Source organism: Capricornis sumatraensis, chromosome 3 (assembly GCF_032405125.1).
Source record: "Capricornis sumatraensis isolate serow.1 chromosome 3, serow.2, whole genome shotgun sequence".
Lineage (NCBI taxonomy): Eukaryota > Metazoa > Chordata > Mammalia > Artiodactyla > Bovidae > Capricornis > Capricornis sumatraensis.
In genome coordinates this window covers 175,706,532-175,731,590 of record NC_091071.1, presented here as the reverse complement: position 1 = coordinate 175,731,590, position 25,059 = coordinate 175,706,532, and the positions used below count along the sequence as shown (strand labels likewise).

At 53.3% G+C, this 25,059-nt stretch overlaps 1 protein-coding gene across 4 annotated transcripts in view; it reads right to left on the bottom strand.

Moving 5' to 3' along the window:
- The window catches only part of ECE1 (endothelin converting enzyme 1), a 122,286-nt gene that overhangs the window by 46,042 nt on the left and 51,185 nt on the right, over positions 1-25,059 (bottom strand). Inside the window, exons 1-4 of one of the 4 annotated variants that reach the window (XM_068968644.1) lie at positions 18,191-18,270; positions 17,864-17,950; positions 9,138-9,279; positions 2,869-3,081 (exon numbers count right to left, since the gene is read on the bottom strand). In XM_068968644.1, the coding sequence (XP_068824745.1) occupies positions 2,869-3,081; positions 9,138-9,279; positions 17,864-17,950; positions 18,191-18,241 (493 nt within the window). In that variant the 5' untranslated portion in view covers positions 18,242-18,270. Of the gene's footprint in view, positions 1-2,868; positions 3,082-9,137; positions 9,280-9,796; positions 9,912-17,863; positions 17,951-18,190; positions 18,271-25,059 lie in introns of those variants that run through there. The other 3 variants (XM_068968645.1, XM_068968646.1, XM_068968647.1) reach the window with 3 other exon arrangements.

Genomic DNA, 25,059 nt, shown 5'->3' with positions numbered 1-25,059 from the left:
CAGGAGAGGGGATCGCAAATTCTAGGTCCCAGGGTAGCCATGAGGATTGAGGCAGTGGATATAGAGCCTGGTACACAGCCCGGCATGGAGCAGACACTCAGCAAGTGCCAGTCCGTTTCCTCCTTTCCTTCAGACTCTCAACACTTTGTGCTTCCTGCAAGTTCTCCCCAAAAAAGGTGGACAGGGAGCTGTACCATCGTTGGTGCCCAGAGGAGGTGGCATCGGACAGGAAAGGGACGCATGGGCAGGATTCAGGCAGTGGCACTTCTGCCACCTACTAGCCTGTCTTGGGGAGCTCTCTGGACTTTTGGTTCCTCGTCTATCAAGTGCGGTGAGCAATAGCTTCCTAGCTCCTAAAGGAGCAGGGTCACAAGGAATGGTTATCTACAAAAGAGCTCTGTAAACTGCAAAGTGTTGGGCAAAGGTCAAGGGTGAATAACAAGAGTAACACCAGCACAGCCAGCAGCCACCACAATATGCTTGGCTCCAGCAAAGTGCTTTATAGATATTTTTCCATCTAATTTTCACAACCTGGAGGAGGTGTGGTTCCCACTGTACTGATGACAAGAAGCCCACAGAGGTTATGTCACTGACCCAAGATCACACAGTAAGTGGCAGAACCAGGACTTGAATCCAGGTCCTGGTGAAGGATGTAGAGGCACCAGCCCATATCATTATCCTACCGAGACTATTCTCCTGCCGTGTTTTCCATTTTTTTGACCACGCGTCACAGCACTGTGGGATCTTAGTCTATTCCCCAGACCAGGGATCGAACCTGTGCCCCTTGCATGGAAGCACATACTCTTAACCACTGAACTGCCGGGGAAGTCCCCAAATACAACTTATTTATGTCTGGGGCTGCACCGTGCAGCATATGGGATCTTCGTTTCCCAAGCAGGGAACCTGTGGCTCCTGCAGCAGAAGTGTGGAATCTAAACCACTGGGCCTTCAGGGAAGTCTTCCGTTCTCCTGCTTTGGTTGATGACCCCGGCCCAGTCTCCACCTGTGTCTTTAGATGCTGGGGAAAGGATGTCCCTGAGCTCCAGTCTGGCCACCATAGACATATCTGCCTTCAGTCCTGAAATAAAAGGCTGGGTCCCCTTGCAAAGGCAATCGGGTGGCATAAAGCATGCAGGGAGCTGTGTTATTCCTGACATGGGGTTCCCTCAGCCCCACCTCCACCCACCACCTTTTCTGATCCTCAGGGAGACAAGGAGGTCTCCTTGTGCCGAGGGCCCCTGCCCAGGAGCTTCTGGGTACCAAGGAGAAGTGGTGGGTGAGTTTCACTCTGCAGCAGCCACGCCCCCCGGGGCTGAGGTGAGAAAGAAAGGAAAGGTCTCCTTAATCTGGTTTGCTAATTTCCACTTTCATCTTAATGACACAGTCTCCTGAAATTCATAATCATCAAGTTAGAATCTTTTCCTGTCTCATAGGAAGGTCTCTGTCCTGTTAAGATCTACCTCTTTTTAGGGGCTTCCCAGGTGTCACCAGTGGTAAAGAATCTGCCTGCCAACGCAGGAGACGAGGGTTCAGTCCCTGGGTCAGGAAGATCCCCTTGGAGGAGGCAATGGTAACCCACTCCAGTATTCTTGCCGGGAGAATCTCATGGGCAGAAGAGCCTGGCGGGCTATAGTTCATAGGGTCGCAAAGAATCAGACATGACTGAGCCCTCTTTTAGCTGTCTTCTTCAGTTTACCTACTTTTGAGTATTAAGAAGGTTTTATTTTTTAAGAAAGTATTTTTTTTAATTTAATAGGTATTTCTTGAATCTAAGTTCTATCATTGATGAATTAACAGACTGACTTTTCACGATCTAGCTCCTATCAGCACTGAAGGTCCCAGGATGGGGCAGGGGTCAGCAGGAGACAGGCATGGAGAAGGTCTTGGTCCCAAAGGGGTTCATGTCGGGACCTTTATAGGTTACAGCACGGCGAGTTTTGATTCCACATAGAGAGGAGCACCCTCCGGGGCAGATGCTAATTCAACAGACACTGACCAAGGACAGCCTCAACCAAGACAGACGTGGGACCCTAACCTGAGGGTAAACCACCAACACCAAGGTCAGCTAGAAGTGCTAACGACCCAACAGGGTATAATGCGACGGACTTTGGTGAGACTGCTTATCACCCAAGCCGGATTACCACGAGGCCCAGGAAGACTCCTGCCTTTGGATGACTCTCAGATAAACCATTGTCAGAACCTGGATCTGGACCCAGCATGCTCAGCCTTCATTCTTTTTGCTCACAACTTGCAAATCTCCCAGTCAAAACCAGTCCAAAACTAAGCCACAGCTTGAAGCCATAAACTACGAGCACAGCTACAGTTCTTACGCACCTATGACGAGCCGTACACACCACACTAATGCTCCACACATCTGCTCTCTAGTTCTTGAAACTCTGCAGTTTGGGCCTCACTAGTACTTTGGCCACCTCATGCGAAGAGGTGACTCATTGGAAAAGACTCTGATGCTGGGAGGGATTGGGGGCAGGAGGAGAAGGGGACGACAGTGATGGCCTGATGGCATCACTGACTTGATGGACATGAGTCTGAGTGAACTCTGGGAGTTGGTGATGGACAGGGAGGCCTGGCGTGCTGTGATTCATGGGGTCGCAAAGAGTTGGACACGACTGAGAGACTGAACTGAACTGAACTGAGTCCCATTTTTACAGATGGAGAAAGTGAGGCTCACTGATAAGTAAGTTAGGATCACACACCCAGAGATGGGGCAGACATTCTAACCCAGCCTCGTCCGCTCCCAACCCTTTCGCCTCCCCATCCCGCCAACCTCGCCCTTTAGCCGAGCCTGGCGGGTGCAGAGGGAAGGCCCCCTCTGCAGCCCATTCCACAGTCCCCTCGCTGGGTGCCTACCGAGGAGGTGCTTGATGATGGCTTGGTTGTGTTCCCAGAGGTTGCTGAAGGTCCCCCAGCGCGAGTGGCCATCTGGCACGGGGTTGGCTTTGATCCAGCCACCACAGGCATAGGTGAAGAAGTCCTGGCAGGGGTCCACCGTGGGGTCCATGGAACTCAAGATGGAGCTGGTCACCGAGATGCAGGCCTCACTTAGGCACACCGAGGGAGTTCCTGGCAGGGGTCAAGGGTAAGAGGTCAATGAAGGGCAGGCAGGGAGGAGGCTATGGAAATACAGTGCAGGTGGTCTGGGGCCCTGGGGTGCCAGGCCCCACCCCAGCCCTGACCAAACAGACAATCACTAGAACACTACAGAGACAAAGATTTCAGTGGATTTATGATCTCCTGGCTCGTAAAATAAGACTTCTGTTGAGTTGCCTAAAATCCTTCCTATGACTTTAAAACCAGAACCAAGGTGCTTCTTTTAATCAGTCCCTCCATAAATATTCATTGATTTTTTAAAAAATTATTTCCTGATGCTCAACAAATTCGTTTACTCATTCATGCATTCATTTATTCAACAAAATAATTACTGAGCATCTTCCAGGTTCTTTGTTGAGTACAGGTAGCTGTGTGTGTGTGTGTGTGTGTGTGGTGTGTGTGTGAGTGTGGTAGGGATATAAAAGCATAGTCTTTTTTAATAATTTCGTGGGGGATGCAAACTTATCCAAGAAAAGTCAAGACTACAGGAGAAATGTCCGTTATTTATTATACACACGCTCACTGAGGATACATAGAAATGTCCGATATTTACTATCCACGCGCTCACTGAGGATACGTAGTCCACGGCAAACGTGCGATGCGGACAGCATGGTGCCAGGACTCAGGGAGAAGGAAAGACTGAGGACTAGAAGAGAGCATGAAAAATCACTCCCACTGGGTATAAGGCAGGAGAATCATCTCACTGAATTTTCAGAAAAGCGAAAAGGAAACAACCCTAACAGACCACTTTGCTTAAAGCCATTTTTATATATCGGCAGACAGAGGCGCAGGGAGCCTAAGCACCCTGCTCAGTGGCCCGTGGGGTCTGAGTCCCTCCTCTCTCTGGTTTGGGCCTGGAAGGGAGCTCTTCCCGTGATGACTGGTCCCCCGGCGGAGGGCTGCCAAATCCTACAAGTGCCCACAAAGCAGACGAACAAGGAAATCCGCTTCCTCTGAGCTGATTCTATGGACTCCCCTGGTGGCTCAGATGGTAAAGCGTCTGCCTGCAATGCGGGAGACACGGGTTCGATCCCTGGGTCGGGAAGATCCTCTGGAGAAGGAAAGGGCAACCCACTCCAGTACTCGTGCCTGGGAAAATCCCACGGACGGAGGAGCCTGGTAGGCTACAGTCCATGGGTTCGCAAAGAGTCGGACACGACTGAGCGCCTTTGCTCTTCACTTTGAGCTGATTCTGTAGGGCCTGGGGCAGAGGCCGGCGGACGGGGCCGATGCCGGCCCTGAGGTCGGTCAGCGGGCTCAAGCAGAGGAAGCAAGCCGGGGGCCGCCTGAGCGGGGGTCCGGCCCCAGGTGGTGAGACAAACCCAACCGCAGGAGACAGAGGATCCACACCGCCTGTTGACCTGAGCAGACGGGCAACCAGAGGGGGCGGTGTCCCACTAACGGGGGCGAGACCCCCGTGGGCAGATGAGGACACCGAGCCTCTGAGTGTCCCCCGGCGGCCTGGGAGCGCCCGGACTGAACCCGCTCTGTGCTGCTTCGGCAACACTGAAGCTGGGTTCTTCCTACATCCCCGCACCGCTGCTGGGCCGGCCCCACCCGGGGCTGCTGTGGCCCTTCCGTTCCCACTGCGCAGGGAGGAGGCTGGCAGGGCAGGTGCTGGGGGCTCCTTCCGAGACCTGGGTGCAAAGCCCAGCTCTCTTGCCTCTGGCCTCGTGCTGGCAACCTCATCCCTCCGAAGCTGGGTTTCTCCATCTGCAGATGAGGAAGAGGAGGACCAGCTGCCTGATGATGAGGAAATAACCTGGTGGCTGGGCAGTGGGGGCAGGGGACTCAGCTCCCTGGAGTCCTAGGGTCTGAGGTTCCCAGATCAACCCTCAGAGAGCAGAAGAGAGTGCACGGGCTGGCAGGGCTGCTCATCATTTCACCTGGAGACACAACGCTGGCTGGGGCTGGGCTAGCAACCTGAGTGCTAATTAGCATCTGATGACAAGCCCAAGGTCCGAGGGTGGACGGAAGTCTCAGAAGGGTCGAACAACTGCACAAAAATCAGGGCGATTCTATTTCCAGGTTTTGGGCTGGTCAAAAAGGTTGCTCGGGTCTTTCTGGAGGATGTTACAGAAAACTGGAATGATCTTTTTGGCCAACCAATAATTTCCTGTTCTGAGATGACTGTACAACAATGAAGGATTATTGAACCGTTAGGCATGAAAATGGGCTTCCCTTGTGGCTCAGCTGGTAAAGAATCCGCCTGCAATGCAGGAGACCTGGGTTCGATCCCTGGGTTGGGAAGATCCCCTGGAGAAGGGAAAGGCTACCCACTCCAGTATTCTGGCCTGGAGAATTCCACGGGACAGTGTAGTCCATGGGGTCGCAAAGAGTCGGACACGACTGAGCGAGTTTCACTTTAGGCATGAAAATAGAGAAAGGAAATGGTAGGGGACGTGGCACAATTTTAAATACCTCTAGATGAGACCTTTTAGTTGCATGCCTTGCTTTTCAATTAAGGAAATTTACCAAAATCTTTATGGGGGAGTGGGGGAAAAGAATTTCTGTGTCATCTGAAAAAGCCTATTCATTATTATGATATAACTTCATATTTGGAAAAGGAAAAGAATAACTCTTGTTTTTATACAACTAACTGCAGGAAGTCAAGCTTGACAAATACTTGGCTGGTGGGAAAACCCAGAGGCCAGCGGTAAAGAGAATGATCCTGAGGGAGCAAGACGCAGAATCTGTGCGTATGTGTGTGCTTGAGAGAGACAGAGAGATATCTGTAGTTATTACAGGGGGCCTTGGTTTTAAATAAGAAACCCGTTGCCAGGAATCAGTCAGACCTGGCAGTTCTTCACTTAAGCACCTACTCTGCTAGGCACACAGCAATACTTAAGCGCCCAGGTGATACTTGGGCAATAATTGCTTGGCTATTTAACTATTATTGGCTTGTAGATCCCTTATCAACGATCCTTGGCCTAGCAGGTACTTCATGTACATTTGATTACTTAATTCATAATTTCTATGTCCCTATCATCCCATGTCAACACCTTCAAAACTCAGCCCAGGCGCTCTCTCCTTGGGGAAGCCTCACCCTTCCCTGGTCACCTTGGCTGTCTGGAGGCCTGCTACCTGAGCACACTCTATTTTGTGTTATGGCCGTCTCCCTGTTTACCTGCCCCACTAGGAAGTGAGCCTGAGGGTAGGGCCAGCATCTTGCATGCGTGCGTGCATGCTAAGTCACTTCAGCTGTGTCCACTCTTTCCGACCCTATGGACCAAAGCTTGCCAGGCTCCTCTATCCATGGGATTCTCCAGGCAAGAACATTGGGGTGGGTTGCCATGCCCTCCTCCAGAGGAATCTTCCTGACCCAGAGATCGAACCCGTGTCTCTTTTATTTCCTGCATTGGCAAGTGGGTTCTTTACCACTAGCGCCACCTGCAAAGCCCAGGGCCAGCATCTTAATTGCATTTATAGTTCCTTTGCTCAGCACACTTGGCACCTAGCAGCTACCCATTGAGAGTTTGCTGAATTAATGAATAGCTGAATGAATAGAAGAGCTTTGTCCAGCCTTTGGTTACCACCTGTAGATGCAGAAGTATTTCTTCCCTTTAGGTCATGCATGGTCCATCGAGAAGGCAGGAGCAGGTCCCAGATCTAGCTAAAGGTTAGAGGCTCTGGATGGTGCCTGGCCTCAACACTAAGTGAGACACTTCAGAATATTTTCTGGAAAACGTATTGTTTGTTTTGCTGCCATTGTTTGCAAAGCATCTGTAAGTTTCAGGAAAGCAGGGTGCCACAGGAAGGTGGATAAATATGTATTTAAGTGCTCAGACATAACTTATAGGTGCGTCTTTATAGAATCACCAAAATCGGCGTTGACCTGCCCAGTGTCTGCCCAGATATGGTTGATGCCAGCACCTGCTGGTTATCACCAGCATCTGGGGCAACCACTGCTTTCCCAGGCTCAGGCAGCTGATAAAGACACATGAACGGGCTCAAGGGTCACCGGATCCCCAGCCCGGCTCCACCCTGGGAGGAAGAGTTCCCCTCACCCAGGACCAGGGCTGGGGAAATCCCATCTGGAGCCCTGAGACAGACGGGATAGACTGAAGCAGGATTCCTCCCTGTGGGCCCCACCTGACAATGACAGACGTGTATGTGTAGAAGCCAGGCCTTGGGGGCTCCCTTCTAGTTTCTGATGGAGAAGCGTCCTGGGAACTTCTAGGGGCAACCTCAGGGCAACAGTGTGTGTTGGAATCTCATCGGCTCCCATGCACAGGGCCAAGAGCTGGGCAGACAAGGCTGGAGAGGGCCTGCACTGCCCGGAACTAAACCTGTTTTAGGACGAAGCAAGATGGCAGCCACAGGACAAGGGTGATCAGCAGAGAAAGGCTGTTCCCACTTTGTCTTCCTTCTCATTCTTTGTTCATTCAATCATTTATTTATTCACTTTGCAAAGTATCCTATGGCATCGAGGCATTATGCTGAGCACACATGGTTAAAAATCACTAATTAATCAATCAGATATGTAATAATCACCTGTTGGGCTAGGCACATTTGGTAAAACATCTACAAACCATTAAAAAGTCAGTTAAATAACTAAGCAATTATTTCTTAGGTACCACCTAGGCGCCTGACATAGAGTAAGCACTCGTTCAATGTTTGTGGAATGAATAATGAGTGAATGAATGAATGAGAAAGTGAATGAATGAGTGCTTGGTCCAGAAGGGATGGGAGGATGACTCAGATGAAGCCCTGCACTCTTTTCAGGCCCCCAAACCCCTTCCCCACCCCAGTGCAGTGTGGCCAGTCATGCAGGCCAGCCAGTTCACAGCAGAGAAAGCTCAGCAAAGCCTGGAGTTGATGTTCCCTGATCCTATGGAGGTTCACAATATCTCTGATGGTTTGAGCACCAGGTGACCAAGTCAATGGGATTAAACTCCTGGCAAAGCCCCAGAGGCTGCTCATCCAGGTGCTTCTTGCCATCAGAGAGCTGGATACAAGGGCACAGAGCAGAGAGAGATCCCAGAATTAACTGGACTCCCATCCCTATTAGCTTGGATCTGCCCTTTCCAGGTCCATAAGAGCTTACAGAGCATTGATTCTGTGAGAGGCAGTTGCTACATACACTCAACCAGACACAGAGAACCAGCCTCAGACCCCTGACAGTGGGATCCAACTGGGGTCTGATCATATTGCTGTACAGGGTAGGACAGAGAAAGGAGATGACAGAGGTACGCAAAGGTCCCCTGGCTCAGAGAAGAACAGCTTTCCTGGGCATGTAACACACACTGGGGTGTACCATCAATTACACAGAAGACAGGGCCTGAGCTCAGGCGCCTGCCAACCCATGGCTGAATCCCTCCCGTATTAGACATGTGACCTTGGGCAAGCAGCTTAGTCTCACTGCCTCAGTTTCCTTTGCAGAAAACGGGGCCAGAAGCAACCACACCTCGCAGAGTGGCAGCGAGAAGGAAATGAGATTACATCTGTAAAGGAGAGGCAAGGTATTTGGTACATGGAAAGTATTGAGCAAACGGAAGCCATTGCTGCTGTTCTGTTGGAACTGTCGATGGGCGACAGGGCCAGCCCGTGTGTCTAACCAGCCTGCATCCTAACAATAAGGGAACCCGGAAGAGAGGCCAGAGAAGTTCTACCGGGCACTGGGTATGTGACAGATATTATCCCGAATCCTCAGAGATCAAAGTGGGGCCTGATCATATTGTTACACAAGTTTGGACAGAGAAACATGGGCTAGTTGTGGGAGGGATTCAAACTGACCACTGGTCTCTCCATGTAAAGCAGAAAACACAAGCTCTGAGAGATTGAGTGACTTGTCCAAAGTCACACGGATAACAAGTTGCCAGGCCAGGATTCAAACTCACCTCCTCCTGACCCCTAAACCTTATCATCACCCGTCCACCCACCTCCCAGGCCTCAGTCTGTGTCAGCCACCCCAGCTTCCCAGACCCAGCTCCCTCCTGAGCCTCGGAGGCCAGCCGCTGACATCAGCAGACAAAGCCCGGGGCAGCAGTGAGTGGAGCCCATGACCCATCACAGACAGAGGCACCTACTTGTCCGGTACTGGATGCCCAGTACTGCCAAACAGGCCACCACTGCCGCCGCCAGAAGCGCCACCAGCACCACCAGCCGCTTCTCCACCGGGGTCCTGGCAGCCCAGCATCTCTGGCCATTCCGGGGGCCTCGGAAGTTCACCTGCAGGGAAGGAGGCAGGCGGAACGGGGAGGACGTGAGCCCAGGGCCCTCGCTGCCCAGGAGGAGGGGGCTCCGCAGCAGGTCCTGGCCCCGGGGAGACATCAGGGCCGCCCTCCCGTCTCAGGGGTGGTCCGGTTCCCACAGAACCCGTCCTAATCCAGGAGAGGAACGGCCACCCTGCTCAGCAGCTCAGAGTCAAGCAGCTCAGCCCAGCCGTGCTTGTGTTCTCTGTCACCCGATCTGGGTAGAAGGGGAAAAAAAATAGATCGGATTTGTCCCTGTTTCTCCAGTAAGGAGTTCAAAAAAGAACAGGATGTTTGCACTCGCAGGCATCCAGGGAGCATCCGGCTGGGCTCTGAGGCGGACACAACCACCAGCATGCAACTGCGCACACGGACAGGGGCGCGCAGCCCGGGCCGCCGAAGCCGCCACAGCCCCACGAGGACTGTGCTCTCAGCTTCTGTTTACAAATGAGGAATCCGCAACCCGGAGGGGTGAGCCCCTTGCCTCTGCTCACAGGGCTAGGTGGGTCGAGCTCGGATCTGGGTCCAAAGGTATTGATCCCAGAGCCCACCCACGGGTCAGAGCATCGAGTCCCAGGAGACATCGGGGGGGATGCAAAGGGGAAACAGCTCCATCCGAGCAGGTCCTCAAAGGCAGGAGAAAACGTTCTCGGCCTAACTCACAGTCAGCTAAACAGGAAAAGAGGTACAATGAGAGGAAGCGGAGGGTGTGACAGGGCCTTCCAAGCTGAGGAGGGGCCCACCAGCCTACAGTGCTCAGAGCCCAGGGCCCGGCCTTCACACCCGAAGCCCACTGGGGGCTCCCCTCTGTTCCACGAGGTGCTTCCTGCCGAGGCTGGGGCCGCGGGACAGGAAGGGAACCCTGCAGCTGGGGTTCAGTTCAGTGACACTGTGGCCACGTGTCAACAGTCGAGCACCAGCTCAGGGCCACATTGGAAGTACAGAGAGGACAAGACCTCACTTTCAGCTCTCACTGCCCAGCAGCCAGAGAGATACAGAAACTGATTGGGATAGGCAGGGGTTCAGTCAGGGAAGGCTTCCTGGAGGTGGGGGTCCCTGGGCTGGGTCTTAAAAGAATAAGTAGCAGCTGGCCAGGTGAAAGGGGAGAGAAAGAGAGAAGGAAGGGGGCAAGGCCTGGATGCTAAGGGGTGCGAAAAGCCGGGTTACAGGTGGGGGACTTCTTCCCAGGGCTGGAGTGATGGGATTAGATTCACCCTTTGGAAAAGCCAAGGTGGAAGGAGAAGCAAGGCTGGAGGGGAACGGGCATGGAGGCAGGGAGGCCCACAGCCTGCCAGGGGAGATGGGGAGACCCAGCCTCTGCCCTGAGAGTGGCCCCCAACTGCTGAGAGGACGGCTGCCCTGGGGGCCACGGCACAGCCCAGGGGGAGCCTGACGCCGACGCCTGGGGACCCCGAGGCCAGTCCTTAGTGAAGGGCATAGCGCGGCCTCATGGCCCTCGCTGGCTGTTTTCTGAACAGGAAATGACTGGGGATTGCTGCCCTAGTGAAAGAGGAAGACAAAACTTTTGCGGGAAAAACACGATGATGATTCTAAAACCGGGAAAAGGAACCTGAGGCTTGGTGAGAATTCAGTGGCGGTCCAGGAGGCTAGGACGCAAAAGCAGCTACAGGGAGGGGTGCGGTCTCCTGAAAGCCCTGAAGTGTGAGTCGTGTCCGACTCTTTACGAGCCCATGGACTGTAGCCCGCCAGGCTCATTTGTCCATGGGATTCTCCAGGCAAGATACTGGAGTGGGTTGCCATTTCCTTCTCCAGGGGTTCTTCCTGACCCAGGGATCGAACCCGGGTCTCTTGAACTGCAGGAAGATTCTTTACCACCTGAGCCACCAGGGAGCTCCCCTGAAAAACCTTTTTAAAATGGTGAGACATGAAGATTCTGACCACCCTCCTGGCGCAGACATAGCCTGGGACAATGCTGACGCAGTCACAGCCTCGATGTCTATGAAGCACTTTGTCAGAGGTAGCAATTCCCTCACCCAGTTCATCAGGGGCACTGGGATCCAGAGGGGCCCCCAAGGGTTTGAAGCAGGCACTGCCTTGTCTGGGGACGCTGACATTCGTTCTCACTCTTTCTGGGCCATGGAACTGATATCCCCTTCTATCTCCCACGCTGGGCCTCTCAGTGACCCCAAAGCTCAGCTCAGGGGGAGACGGGTGGAAAGCTAAGCAATGGCTAACCTTGGCTGAAGAGGCACCAGACCCCTGGGAAGCCAGGGAGCACAGCTGTCGGGGCCGGGGGAGCAGGAAACCCTGTCTTTTTTTTTCAGCTGCACAGCACAGCATGTGGAATCCTAGCTCCCTGACCAGAGATTGGTGCTGCGCCCCCCGTTTGGGGAAGGTGGAGTCTTAATCACTGGACCACTAGGGGAGTCCAGGAAACTCTTTTTTTAAAAAAATGTTTTTTTAATTGAAGGATAACTGCTTTATAGAATTTTGTTGTTGTCTGCCAAAGGGAGGGGACATATGTATACCTATGGCTGATTCATGTTGACATTTGGCAGGAAACTCGTTCTTATGTAGACAGAGCAAGGTGCGATCCGAGGAAGTGAAAGGGAAGAGAAAGAAGAAACAGGCAGAAAGAAGAGGACAAAGGAAGGAGGGCAAAAGCAGCAATCACGGCAGCTAATGTTTGAGGGCTTTCTGGGTGCCTGTGTTAACTCTATTCTGTTGCCGGATGACGCTATTCCATCTTCCCAGGACCCCCAAGAGTAGGCGTGGGTATTAGCTCCAGAAGGAACACAGGAAGCGGGGGCCAGAGAGGGTGATAAGAAAACCCACATCTCCCCTGAGCCCACAGCATCAGCTCCGTGGCCGCGCTGCCCACCAGGAGCAGCAAGTCGAGCCGAGACTCACTGTTTAACATCAAACAGACAGATGGTGTTCACCGCAAAATGCAAACAGAATTAAGTCAAAATTAAATTAAACATTCATAATTCCAGGGAGAAAGGGCAAATGGAATCTGAAGACAGGGTTTTTTTAAAATTATTTTTTTAGCCTTTGTATGGTTCTGTGCTTGATTTGAACGACCCGGCAGAGGGGCCTCTTGGTTTCTGGACAAGACTTGCCTCTGAGGGCCGAAGTCCAGATGCAGCCTCCCACGGCAGGAGAAGTCACCAGGAGACTGGGCCGGGGTCAAGAGGCCGCTCCAGGAGAGGCTGTCCAATGCCGGGGCGCCGTGGCCAGGGCTGGGCCTCCAAGCTGCTATTTGGCTCAGTGAGTCCCTTCCCCGCCCTGCCTCCTTCAGAGCCCGCCTTTGGGAAATGGGGGCATGTGGATCGTGAGAAAGGGGTCTCCAGCAACGTGGAGGGTCAGAGGGTGAGTGACGGGCAGCTCACTTGGTCTCGGGAGAGGTAACTGGGCGCAGCAGCGGCCAAGGAGCAGAGCTTATCCTGGAAGATGGGGTAACAATCACTGTGAATGCTCAGCTCGCTGGCCGGCTTAGCATCCTAGCAATTGGTCCTGGCAGGCAGAGAGAGCATGAGATAGAAAGATGCCTGGAAAGAAAGGTAGAGAGGAAGACCAAGCAGGAAACAGAGCTGGAGAAAGAGAGAGAGGAATGGCTGAGCCATCCAGCCCAGGAGTTCCCAGGGTTGCCATAACCAAGGGAACAAAGCCCTGCTGAGGGATAAATATTCGGTTACAGAAGTGAGCGCCTGGCCCCGCAAGGCTCCCAGCAAGAACGGGTTCTACAGGTGAGGACGGGACACCAAGCCTGGGGCCCAGGAGGCAAGCCAGCAGCAGAAGGGGCGGGGAGCCTGGCTTTCAGAGGAAGCAGGGGGTCCGCAGGGAAGGCAGTTGTTTCCTGAGACACTGCCTGGTCCTCCAGCGACCTGAGCTGAGCGGAGCGGCCAACAGGAGTCAGTCTGGCCAAAGGGTTGGCAGGGAGCCCACCCCCTGCAGCCCAGAGGCCAGACCACCCCGGGGAGGGCTGGCAGGGAGACAGGGCCGCCTGCCTCCGAGTCAGCCCCTCGGAACAGACAGACCGTGACAGCCTGGCCCTGCGTGATATCCTGTGTTAGGCTGGGGAAGTTTCTTCCAGGACAGTTTCTACATGGCGGGCTTCTGGCTAAGGCCACTGGGGCCAGGCCAGAGTGAAACTATGAAGCCCTCCCGTCCTCTCCATTTCCTCCAGGAGCCCTACCAGCCCCTCAGCCCCACTGCCTGACTCTTCCAATGGCTGAGAGCAGCTTGAATCAGTACCTGAGCGGGGGAGGGGACTCCTTGCATCTCAACAGGAATCCTAGTCTAGTATTTAGAAGATGCACCTTCCAGCTGTCAGTGACCCCGGAGCAAAGGCATGACCCCGAGAAGTCAAAGGTCAAGATCGAGAGTGTGTCCCTGGGCAGCCTCTGGACCTCAGTCACCTATTTTTATATTTTTTTATTTTATGCAGACTAGGGGATCTTAGCTCCCCACGCAGGGGTCGAACCTGTGTCCCCTGCATCCCTGCATTGGAAGTGTGGAGTCTTAACTGCTGGACTGCCAGTGAAGTCCCAGTCACCTATTTTTAAAATGAGGAAGCAAATGAGGTGCCAGGTCTGACCAGTTCAGATCCTAGAACAACTCTAAGGTCAAGAGTAAAAAGATCAAACAGGCAGATGGAATTGAAAGAGTCTGCTGGAAAGCAGAGAGATCTTTTTAAAGTACTTAATGGGACTGTCTCTGCAACTGCCCACAAAAGACAGCTCTGTGCATGAAGGGAAGGGGTGTAGGGGAGGGATTAGAGAAAACCAGCACTAAGAATTAAATATCTTGGCTTTCTTTTTTCTTGGAAAAAAAATTTGATTTTTTAGGGGTAACTGGATGAGCTTCAAACGTTTTGGTAAATAGTTGTGGCCTCCTGTGGGAAGTTTCCCTGGTGGCTCAGTGGTAAAGAATCTGCCTGCAGGGTAGCAGACCTGGGTTCGATCCCAGGGTTGAGAAGATCCCCTGGAGGAGGGCACGGCAACCCACTCAGTACTCTTGCCTTGAGAATTCCCTGGAGAGGAACCTGGTCAGCCACAGTCCATGGGGCTGCACAGAGCTGGACACGACTGACGTGACTAAGCAGCAGGAGCAGCGGGCTCTGCTCCCCAGTTTAGGCTGCAGGGCTGTGTGCATGCTCAGCTGTGTCTGACTCTGCAACCCCATGGACTGTAGCCCTCCAGACTCCTCTGTCCATGGAATTTTCTGGGCAAGAATACTGGAGTGGGTAGCCATTTCCTACTCCAGGGGATCTTCCCCACCCAGGGATCAAACCTGTTTCCTGTGTTTCCTTACTGGAAGGAGGATTCTTTACCACCTGGGAAGTCCCAGCTGCAGGTATAACTTTAGTTATTTCTCTTTGAGCCACTGAAATGGTATGGCATGTACCGGGAGGTACAGAGACCAGGAGGCCAGTCTGAGCTGAACAGAGACAAAGCTATTACGTTTAGGCCATCACTGAGATATCACACCGGGTGAGCTTTTATAATGATCCCAACCAAATACATTTTCTGTGCATTACACTATGTGCTTTCACTTGTATTGTCTCATTTCAATCTATGCAACAGCTCTGAGAAGTGGATTATATCAACCCCATCTTGTAAAAAAAGAAAAAAAAAAAAAAAAGCTGGCTAACTGAGGAGCTTCCAGGTCTCAGAGTCCACAAGAGGCAAAGTTGGGGCTCCATGTTAATACTGGGGCTTTAAACTCTGCACTTAGTCCACGATGGACAATTTTAGTTGACTGCAATTAAGTTGTACCTCACATATGAGATCAAGGAAAAGAAAAATCCTTTCAGGTGAGAGGTACAGGTAAAATTTTGCTCCAGCTAAATACACTTTGTCAGCATGTTCAGGCAAAAGGTGGCAAGTTTGGCTGATGGATGCAAATTGTCATTTACTAGTGTTGGTATTGACAACTCCAGAGTTTCAGGAACAATGGGCTTCAAAATCTTGAAAAATCAAGTAGCTGATTTTTATAGCTGCCCATCAAGAGATGGAGATTTGGTGGGCGGGGGAGAGGATTGGATCCATTTTAAAAAGCCTAAAATTGAGGGAACAGTTGTGTTTCTAGCAATTACTCATAGGAAATTATTCGAAAGGCTAGAAGCTGGTCACCAACAGTGTTATGGATACTGGGCCTATTGTCCAATTGGAGCAGATTGAGTAAATGTATTTTTATATACTGGTACCATAAGGTAGTATGATATTTAATGGCAGTATGTTTTGGAAGTGTTGTTTCATTTTTTTGGCTTGCAGGATGTTAGTTCCCAGGCCAGGGATTGAACCCCAGCCCTCAGCAGTGAAAGCATCAAGTCCTAACCACTAAGCCATCAAGGAACGCCTTGGAAGTGTTTTTAAAACTGAGGTACAGCTGATGTTTCAGAATTTTCTAACAACACAAAAAATGCTTATGAAGTGGCATTAAATGAAAAAAGTAGGACAAAATGTTATGGATGTAGAATGAGCTCAATTATAATAAAAAATATATCTAAGCAAATGTGAAAAACTAGAAGTAGTTATTTCTGAGTGGTGGGGTTACTGTCTCTTTGTAAATTTCTTTTATACTTGACTCTTTTTTTCACAAATTAGTATGCAAAATTGTTATACTGGAAAACATTCCCTGTGATTAAAGACATAAAATTCATAGAAAACTCTGTAAGATGAGATGAAAAGGTTCTCGACTCTTACAAGAACAATCGTTAGCTAGTCTGCTTCGGGGAAGTCGTGGAGGCTCAAGGAAAGCCGGGCTGGGTACCTACAGAAATGCCTCCAAATCCTTGGGGCAAGCATTTGGGCTTTTCCTGTATGAAAAGTGGACGATATACCCCGTTGGGTGGTTTGGTGTCGGGGCACCAACACTGCATTCCAACCGCATGACAGCTCTGTGACCACAGGAATGTCCCTAACCTCTCTGAGACTCAGCTTGGTCATGTGTAACGCAGCCGCAAGAGTCCTTACCTCACGATCACAAACATAACAATGCTGGCAGGCCCCGAAACATGCATCAGAGTCATTCTCTTAACTCCCATTGTGCAGAGGCAGGAAGAGAAGCTTAGATCGCCCAGGATCACAGGCGGTGTCAGATTCACACCTGGGCCCCCCTCACCCCGTCTCACAGCCCCAGGTGCCTCCCCTGTGCCAGGCGGCCTCAGGCTGACGAGTCATTTTGTGGCCATGCGGGCTGCCGCAAGATGATAACAGCACAGCACCCTACTTCGTTGTGAATTCCGAAATGCTTTTGTGCTGATATATTTAGAACCTTCTGTGAAAGATGAGACTGAAAAAGACGGCTGATTAGATTCTGTTTTGATTCGGGAAGGCAAAAGCGCCTGCCACGGGAATCTAATTTCCTGCTGGATTTAGCCTCTTCAGAAAGGTCCACGGGGAAGCGGCTCTAGACAGACCGGGTTTGGTTTCTTACTCCTAGAATTCTAGCTCCAGTGCACCCAAGGCAAGCTGTCTCCCCTTTCAGAGCCTCAGGTTCCTCATCTGTAAGAGGGCGCTGTGAGGACAGTAACTCACGGGGCTGCTCCTGAAGGCTGAGTGGGACCATGTAGGTGAGAGTCCCGTTCCAGTGTGTGCAGACCGCTCAGGGTCGGGTTTGGCCTCCCCAGGGCCTACTGAACGAGTGTCAATCAGTGCCGTTTCCCTTTACTAGTATGATCCCAGCTTCTGAGAGGTGCGCCGAGCAGAACTGGGCCTGGCAGCCCAGGTTTCCACACAGCCTACGCTTTCCCTCTGGGGGCAGCTTCTGAACTGATAGTCCCTGCAGCAGGCCTCCCTGGGTCGGCCTGGCAGAAGCCTCCTCGACTGCTGCTCGCCGGGCCTCTGCAAGCCGTTTTCCAGGTGTCAGGTCACAGGGCCCCCTGGGCATCCTTCAGAATTCCCAGATTCCTCAGGTCCACCTGTTTCAGTTCACACCCAGCCGGGGCTGAGGTCCTGGTCTGGACCATCCCAGCTCAGTCCCTCCCGGAGGCAGAGGTGGTGGGCACATTTGAGCCCCAGGGGGCAGAGCCTGGTGGGGGAGGAACTGGGCTTCCCACGTAGAGGCTGGAAGGGGCAGGGAGAGAGGGAGCAGAGGCTGGGCTCCAACCCCCGGGACACGCGGGGTTTGGGGGAAGAAGAGGAGGAATGTGGGGTGACGTCCACCAGACAGGATGACCAACCACCCCGTCTGCCCAGGACTGACAGGGCTCCGGGACTTTCTACGCTACAACTGGGAGGATTTTAGGCTCTGCCTAAAACTCTGGGCAAGTCTCAGCACTCAGGGACTGGCCCCCTCCCTGTGAAGAGAGAACTGGACTAGCTCACCCCTCCAGGATGCTTCTTCCACTTGGCCACCTGGGTTGTAACCCAGTAGCAGGTGGTCCAGAGGGTTTGGGGATGCGTGGAAGTGGGGCGGGGAGGCCCTTTGGGGAGCCCAGCGCCTCAGGGGTACTGCTAACCCAGAACAGGCTTTTAACCCACGGAGCCCAAGGGCTGGCGGGCTGGCCCGGGCCCCCTCACGCCCCGGTGGCGGGCAGGACGGCCGGGTCGGCCAGGGCTGGGGAGGGCGGGGGGGGGGGGGGGGGCGCCTACCTGCAGGTGGTTGGGGTACACGTCGCCCTCGGACAGCGAGTCCACCAGGTCCTCCTCGTCCAGCGTGGCCCGCTTGTAGGTCGACATCTGCAAAGTCAAGTGCAGCACCGACTCTCTTAGCGCCTCCATGGCTCCCACTCCCGAATGGGGAGAACGGGGAAGCGGCCACCCGTCGCCTGCGCCGCCGCCGCCGCCGCCGCCGCGCCCCGCCCCGGCCGGGACACCGGGACCGGCCCACGGCCAGGCCCGCGCCGGGGGAGGCGAGGGGGGTCCCGCCTCCCTCCGCCACCCCCGCCCCCTCCCCGCTTATGCAACCCCGCGCCTCACCCCCAGCGCAGACAGCGCCGCGACCACCGGACGCGGCCACAGGCTCCGCATGGTGCGCCCGCGACGCCCGCTACCCGCCGGGTCCCCGCCGCCGCGCGCCCGCGGCTCTGGCCGTGGAGGGCCGGCCCTGGGGCTGGGCCCGGCCTCGCACCACCTTCGAGGGCGGAGCCTGGCCCGCGCAGCTCCGGCCCCCTCCCGCGCCGCGCCGGGAGACCGCCCCCCAGAGTCACCAGGGAGACGGAGCCTTCTCCCCATTCCCAGAGGCCGGGGGGTGGGGTGGGGTGGGGTGGGGGTCGGGGAGAGGCCCCTTGGGGGTCGGGGAGAGGCCCCTCCCGCTTGCAGGCAGGAAGGGGCTCGCGGCCACCCTTCCTTCTAAGAAACATGAAGTCCTCCTTCTATAAACCGTGGTGGCAGATGCCAAAAGGCAGCTATTAGGAAAGGGCCCCTAGATTGGCCGCAAAAGTCGAGAGGTTTCTCTCGCCATTGACCCTTAGCTGCGCCAAGAGCGGCCCTCCCCCATGCGAGCTAGAAAGATTTGGGGGAAAACACAGACACACATAGACACACAGACACACACACACACACACACACACACACACACACACACACGGAATAAAAAAGGCATGTGCCTCCCCTCTCATTTCCCCCTTCCTTTAGTTCAGTGGTCTTTGAGCCAGAGTTCACAATGATCTCAGAAAATTCCAGAGCACTCTCCTGACTTAGAATGAAAAATGTTCTGTGCATGCTGGAGGGAAGCCCGTGCTTGGCTCCAGGCTCCAAGGTGTGATCTTACCTCCAAAACAGGAACAGCTTTGAGGCGAGCTGACAGCCAGGAACAGGACCATTCCCTCCACCTTCCCTCAGAGGTGGGGCGCTCTGGACGCCGGGCTCTCTCCCTGCCCTTCAAGGTCCCAGAAGAGCCTACCCAGCAGTTGCCCGAAGGACCCTCCATGTCTGGTGGGACCTGGAAGCCCCCACGTTCATACATTTTTTCTCAGCTTTCCAGACCACTCCCGTTCCCTCTCATAGCTGACGTCACAGATGCATGAAGGAACAGGTACGCTCAGTGACACCTGGGCGACAGTCTCGGTGAGCTCCCAGGGCTTCACCTCCTGCCTTCTCACCGCCTGCTCTGCAGCCAGAGCCCAGCCTTCAACAGGAAACTCGGGTCCTGCCACCCTTGCTCCCAATTCTGTGGGGACAGCCCCCTTACTGGTCCCCCGTGGCCCCTGCCCACCCTGCCCCTTTTCCCACCTCCCTGCCTCAGGCCGCCGCTTCTCCCGCCCTCCCTCTGTCCGCCCTCCCTCTGTTCCTCGGAGTCTCCGAGTGTCCCCTGCCCTCGAGACCTTTATAGCGCTGTTCCCTCCGTCTGGACCTGTCTCTGTTCCTCCAGTGCTGGCTCCTGTTGCAGATAGAGGTCAGCGTGAACGTCACACCCTCAAACGTCCCAGCCACCCCGAGCAGAACCCAAATTATCGATCCTGGCAGCCCGTTTTACTGCAGTTTGTGACTTATTTATGCTGGTTTTTAACATCTGTCTCCTTCCCCCTCCCCCAAATTGTGAGTTGTATCAGGGCTGGGACCTTGTCTGACACAGAGAATCCCCATCAGCTGCCATAGCACAGGCGCTCTAAACACTGTTAAAATGCAGTGAGAACAAGTGAAAATTACTCTGGGGAAGGGCCTTGAAAATGCATCTAATTTTGCAATACCCAAGGACAAGGAGAACATGTCTGAGGACCTTAGGGAGGCAGGGCCTGCGGGAAGAATTTTAATTCTGGGTTTTTCTGCTCCACTCCCCCTGGGTGCAGGACTTCCCATTACCCACCAGAGAAACAGAAAGGGCCATCGGGCTGTTTTAATTTCACCCTGGGCTGTTTTTTTTTTTTTTTTTGGAAACCAGTTACACTAAGTAACAGGTGTTAACTGCCCCAGGAAAAAGACCCTTGAAAAAGAAATTCAAGTCACCAAACACCTCCTGTGTCTGGCACGGCAGGCAGCTACTGTTTCCTAGGGGCTTAGAGGGACGAGGTATTTGTCGGTTCTTTTACGTCTCATTCAAGCCTCTGAAGCAGGTATCATCAGTCTCTTTTACAAGATCTGAAACTGAGGCTTGGGGAAGTAACTGGCCCAGGTGTAGTGAAGCAATGGCTTCTCTTTCCGTCTCAACTCAGAGATCAGCCGTTCTGGAAAGCTCTCTAGACCAGTCTTGTCTGACCCCAGGCAGCCTCAGGCCCCCTGAGCTGTGTCCTCTGCCTTCCCCTACCCCTCCCCACATCCCACGTTTCCTTCTACTAATGCACACAGCACCTTAATTAGGAGAACCTAGAAGAGAGGGCTGGGTCCTGTGACCCCCTACATCTGCAAAGGCCTAGAGTGGGGCTGGAACTTCCACGGGCATCTGCACGAAGGTGAGAGGCGAGGGAGGAGGCTGGCAGCCCATCCCACAGGCTGAGGCTGGCCTGTCCATGCAGGGATGACCAGGGAAGATCACCTACCTCTGGAGTAGAAATCCGAGGAGACCGAGAGCTGTTTATTTTTTAGCACACAAAAGATGAGGGGCCCTTCTCGAGATGCCGCCTGCCCCAGGGCCGGGGAGTGAAACTGAACCCACCTCGGAAGTGGGAATGGCTTAGCCTCGCTGCTCCGTGGGGAGCACTGTGGGCCCCAGTCACCAGGTGGCATTCCAGTGACGGGGGCGGGGGGGCAGCGCTGGATGGGGGGAGCCCTGTCTCTTACCCGCCCGGTTCTGGGTGGGGCCCTCCGATCACTGTCTTGTTGGGTCCCCACACCCACCAAAGCCCCGGCCTTGGCAGGTATCACTTCTCTTTCATGGGAGATGTGGGAGGGGGCCAGGCACGGAGAGGGACTGGGCGGAACAAACGCTGACGCTGAGCCGCTGGGCCCCAGGCATCTGTATCCCTCCTGACCCTGGGAAGCCCACCCTGCGGTGGGATCTTCACCTCCCACTTCCACTTGGCAGAGGAGACTGAGGATGGGGGAGGCGGCACCCCCCTCCCAGTCTCCCCCAGCCCTCCCACAGGTCCCCTCCCTGGCTAGAGAGTCAGAGAACCGGGATGGGAGTCCTGGCTGCCCCAGCCCACCGCACCGCCTCCAGAGAACCTCAGGCACTCAGCTCGTGGGGGCAGAGCAGGGCCTGGACTGTGGGGCCTCCTGATCTTTGCAGAAGGAGAGCTGCTGCTCCAGGCGGGGATGGCATGGACTTCAGGGACACTGAGTGGGAGGCCAACCAGGGCTGTTCTTCCTAACAGCCTCGTCTGTGGTCGTGGGGACACCCCCAGCCAGGGAACTTTAGGGAAATGGACGGACAACTGCGGCATTGTGGGGAGATGCTGCCTTGATCTGCAAGCTCCTCTCCCGGCCCTGCTGAGTGACTGCTGAGAAGTGAGGGCCTGGAGTTCGTGAGAAGGGCTGGGAGGAGACCAGGAGTGGAGCAGTGGGAACCACAGTCCCCAGATCCATCACACACAAGGTGATGAAAGACAGACAGATGGAGGGTGTGATGGTCCCAGCTCTGGAAACCCCACCCTGTGGAAATCAAAGGCCTGGGCTGAAACAGAAACGAAAAGTGTTATAAACGCTCATGTGTTTCTGATGACAAAGGCCTCCAGGCTCAGCGGCACCGGGTGTGACCCCACTGGGTCATCTTTCCTAACCATGTCAGTCACTCCGATGACTTTTGTGTTGGTTTGCCCAAAGGCGGGGGATCTTCCAAGAAACTGAGAGCTCGTCAGAGGCAAAAAAAAAAAAAAAAGCAGCTGTGAGTGAAATTCAGTGAAATTTGGAGGCTTGGGACTCCCTGACCACAGCCCACAAGTTGGTTTCACATTCTAAGTCTCAGCTTCTTAGAGACGCTGCCCTATGGCCAGAGCCCCCATCGGTTCTTGCCTTTTGTGCCAGGAATTAGTTGAGATCTGTTAAATCCTTACGTGTATGTGTGTTCAGTCGTGTCTGACTCTATGTAAGCCCACAGACTGTAGCCCTCCAGGTTCCTCTGCCCGTGGAATTTTCCAGGCAAGAATACTGGAGTGGGTAGCCACTCCCTTCTCCAGGGGGTCTTCCTGACCCAGGGATTGAACCTGTTTCCTGTGTCTCCTGCAATTGGCTTCCCTGGTGGCTCAGAGGGTAAAGAATCTGCCTGCAATACAGGAGCCCTGGGCTTGATCCCTGGGTTGGGAAGATCAGAGTCGGACATGACTAAGCGACTTTCACTTCACTTCCTGCACTGGTAGGTGGATTCTTTACCACTGGCACCACCTGGGAAGCCCGCCTAATACACACTCATGTTTTATGTTGCTGCTGCTGCTGACTCTGCGAGACCCCATGGACAGCAGCGCATGAGGCTCCTCTGTCCACAAGATTCTCCAGGCAAGAACACTGGAGTGGCCTGCCAGTTCCTTCTCCGTGTTTTATGTTAGTTAAATACTTATGTTTAACAAGGACAATAATAGAGTGAGGAAAAGCTCTAGTTCCAAGCTTCAGTTCGGATCCTCACTAATGCCATGTCCCAGCTGTATGAGCCTGGACAAGAGACTTAGCCTCTCTGCCTCGGCAGTCTCATCTATAAAATGGGGATGAGAATAATGGCACCTCCCTCATAGGACTGTTGTGACATTTAGTTAATATGAAGTGCTTAGGGATTTCTCTGGTTGTCCAATGGTTAAGAATTCGCCTGCCCATGCAGGGGACATGGGTCCGATTCGTGGTCTGGGAAGATTCCACCTGCTGCGGAGCAACCAAGTCTGTGCACTGCAACTACTGAAGGCTGCATTCCCCAGAGCCCACCCGCCTCCGTGAGAGACGCCGCTGCAATAAGGCCCGCGTACCGCAAAGAGTACAGTCCCTGCTCGCTGCAACTAAAGAAAGCCCGTGCCTAGCAACGAAGAGGGCAGCCCGAAATAAAGATTTTAAAAATCTAAAACTTCCAAATAAATAAAGTGCTTAGAACAGTGCTGGGCACACAGCATATCCCCACCAAGTGTTCCCTGTTACTATCTGTACCATCACTACTTATAAGACACGGGGCTCAGAAGCCTCCAGTTGATCCCCACTGCCTGAAAAACAAAACCCAAACTCCTCAGCTTGACATGCAAGGGCTCCCCTGAACTGGCCCAAACCTGACTCCCCAGACGCACCCTCCACACACCTCTCGGGTGTATGGCCGTCACCCTGACCCCGTGCTATCCCTGTGGGTGCTGACCTCCCGAAAGGAGTTTGCTGAGTTCATGACGTCTGTCAGGCCCCAGGCTGTAAGCTGAGGGGGTAGCACTTGCTCCCCACCCTTAAGGGACCTATGACTGATACTCTCTTTCCCAAGGCCCCCTCTTGGGACTTTCCTGGTGGTCCAGTGGCTAAGAGTCTGCACTCCCAATGCAGGGGGCCTGGGTTTGATCCTTGGTCAGGGAACTAGATCCCACGTGCCACAACTAACAAAGACTCGATGCCGCCAAAAAATACAAAAGACCATGCTGTCTCCACCACAGCTACTGATCTCCACGTCTAGCGTACCTCTTCCTCCAGGAAGTCCCCCCTTTCTCCCAACTCAGAGGGAATTATGCCCATCCCTCTGGTGTACCCCAAGCACAGTAGTTGCATTTCATTCAGGCCTTTGTCCAGGTGTCTGCATTGCAGGGATGGACCTGGGGGATGGGCAACAATTACGTTATTTCCTTCCATCCAGCACAGAAACCTGGTATATAGATAACTGGTTAATTTGTATCCAAGATTTTCACTCCGGCAAAGGCATCTGTGACTTCAGTGAAGAAGAAACAGGGTGGCGTTGCTTGATGACAAGTAAAATTCAAATAGGACAAATTTGGGCAAGAAGCATATAGTAAATACACAGCCATCACTCCTGAAGATGACTTCCCTGGCGGCTCAGATGGTGAAGTGTCTGCTTACAAAGTGGGAGACCCGGGTTCAATCCCTGGGTTGGGAAGATCTCCTGGAGAAGGAAATGGCAACTCACTCCAGTATTCTTGCCTGGAAAATCCCATGAATGGAGGAGCCTGTTAGGCTACAGTCCACAGGGTCGCAAAGAGTCGGACATGACTGAGCGACGTTCACTTCACTTTACCTGAAGACACCAGGTAACAGCTACTACTACTGTCACGTGATCTGCAACACTGCTCAGTGTCTTCACTGAGAAATTTCCACGTGATTAATTTCTTTCTTGTTTTAAGTATTTATTCATTTGGCTGTGCCAGGCCTTCATTGCCACATTCGAGATCTTGTCCCAACGGCAGCTTGCAGGATCTTTAGTGGCAGCAAATGAGAACCGTTAGTTGTGGCATGTGGGATCTAGTTTCTTGACCAGGGATCGAACCCAGGCTCCCCGCACTGAGAGTGCAGAGCCTTAGCCACTGGACCCATTGGGAAGTCCCTCCATGTGATCAAGTCCTTTCTAAATTTACGGAGGAGTGAACTGCTTCTTAGCTCTTTGATAAGAAGAATCACAGGAATTAGCTGAGGAACCTCACAGCCAAAGCAAGCACTTTTCTGGCCTTTAAGTTCATCTTTGTCCGTGTCCACACTTTCTGCCCTATTTTCTCTGCTCCTGATTTTTCATTTCTACTGTGTATCATTTGATTGAATGTGTTTCAGTTGCAACCCATCATGAATCCTTTTTGGAATAAAGTGAATTTGAAACAACCTGCATCACAAAACATCCCTGCCCTAACTCGATTCTCTGCAGCTTCGATGTATTTATTCAACAGCAGGAAAGAAGCAGTAAAGACAGACCTGGGCCCAAACCCAGGTTCCCTGGATCACGTGACCATGTCATTTCCCTCCTAAGGCCTCAGCTTCCTCATCTATAAACTGGCTCAGTATAAAGATTTTTTTTCAAA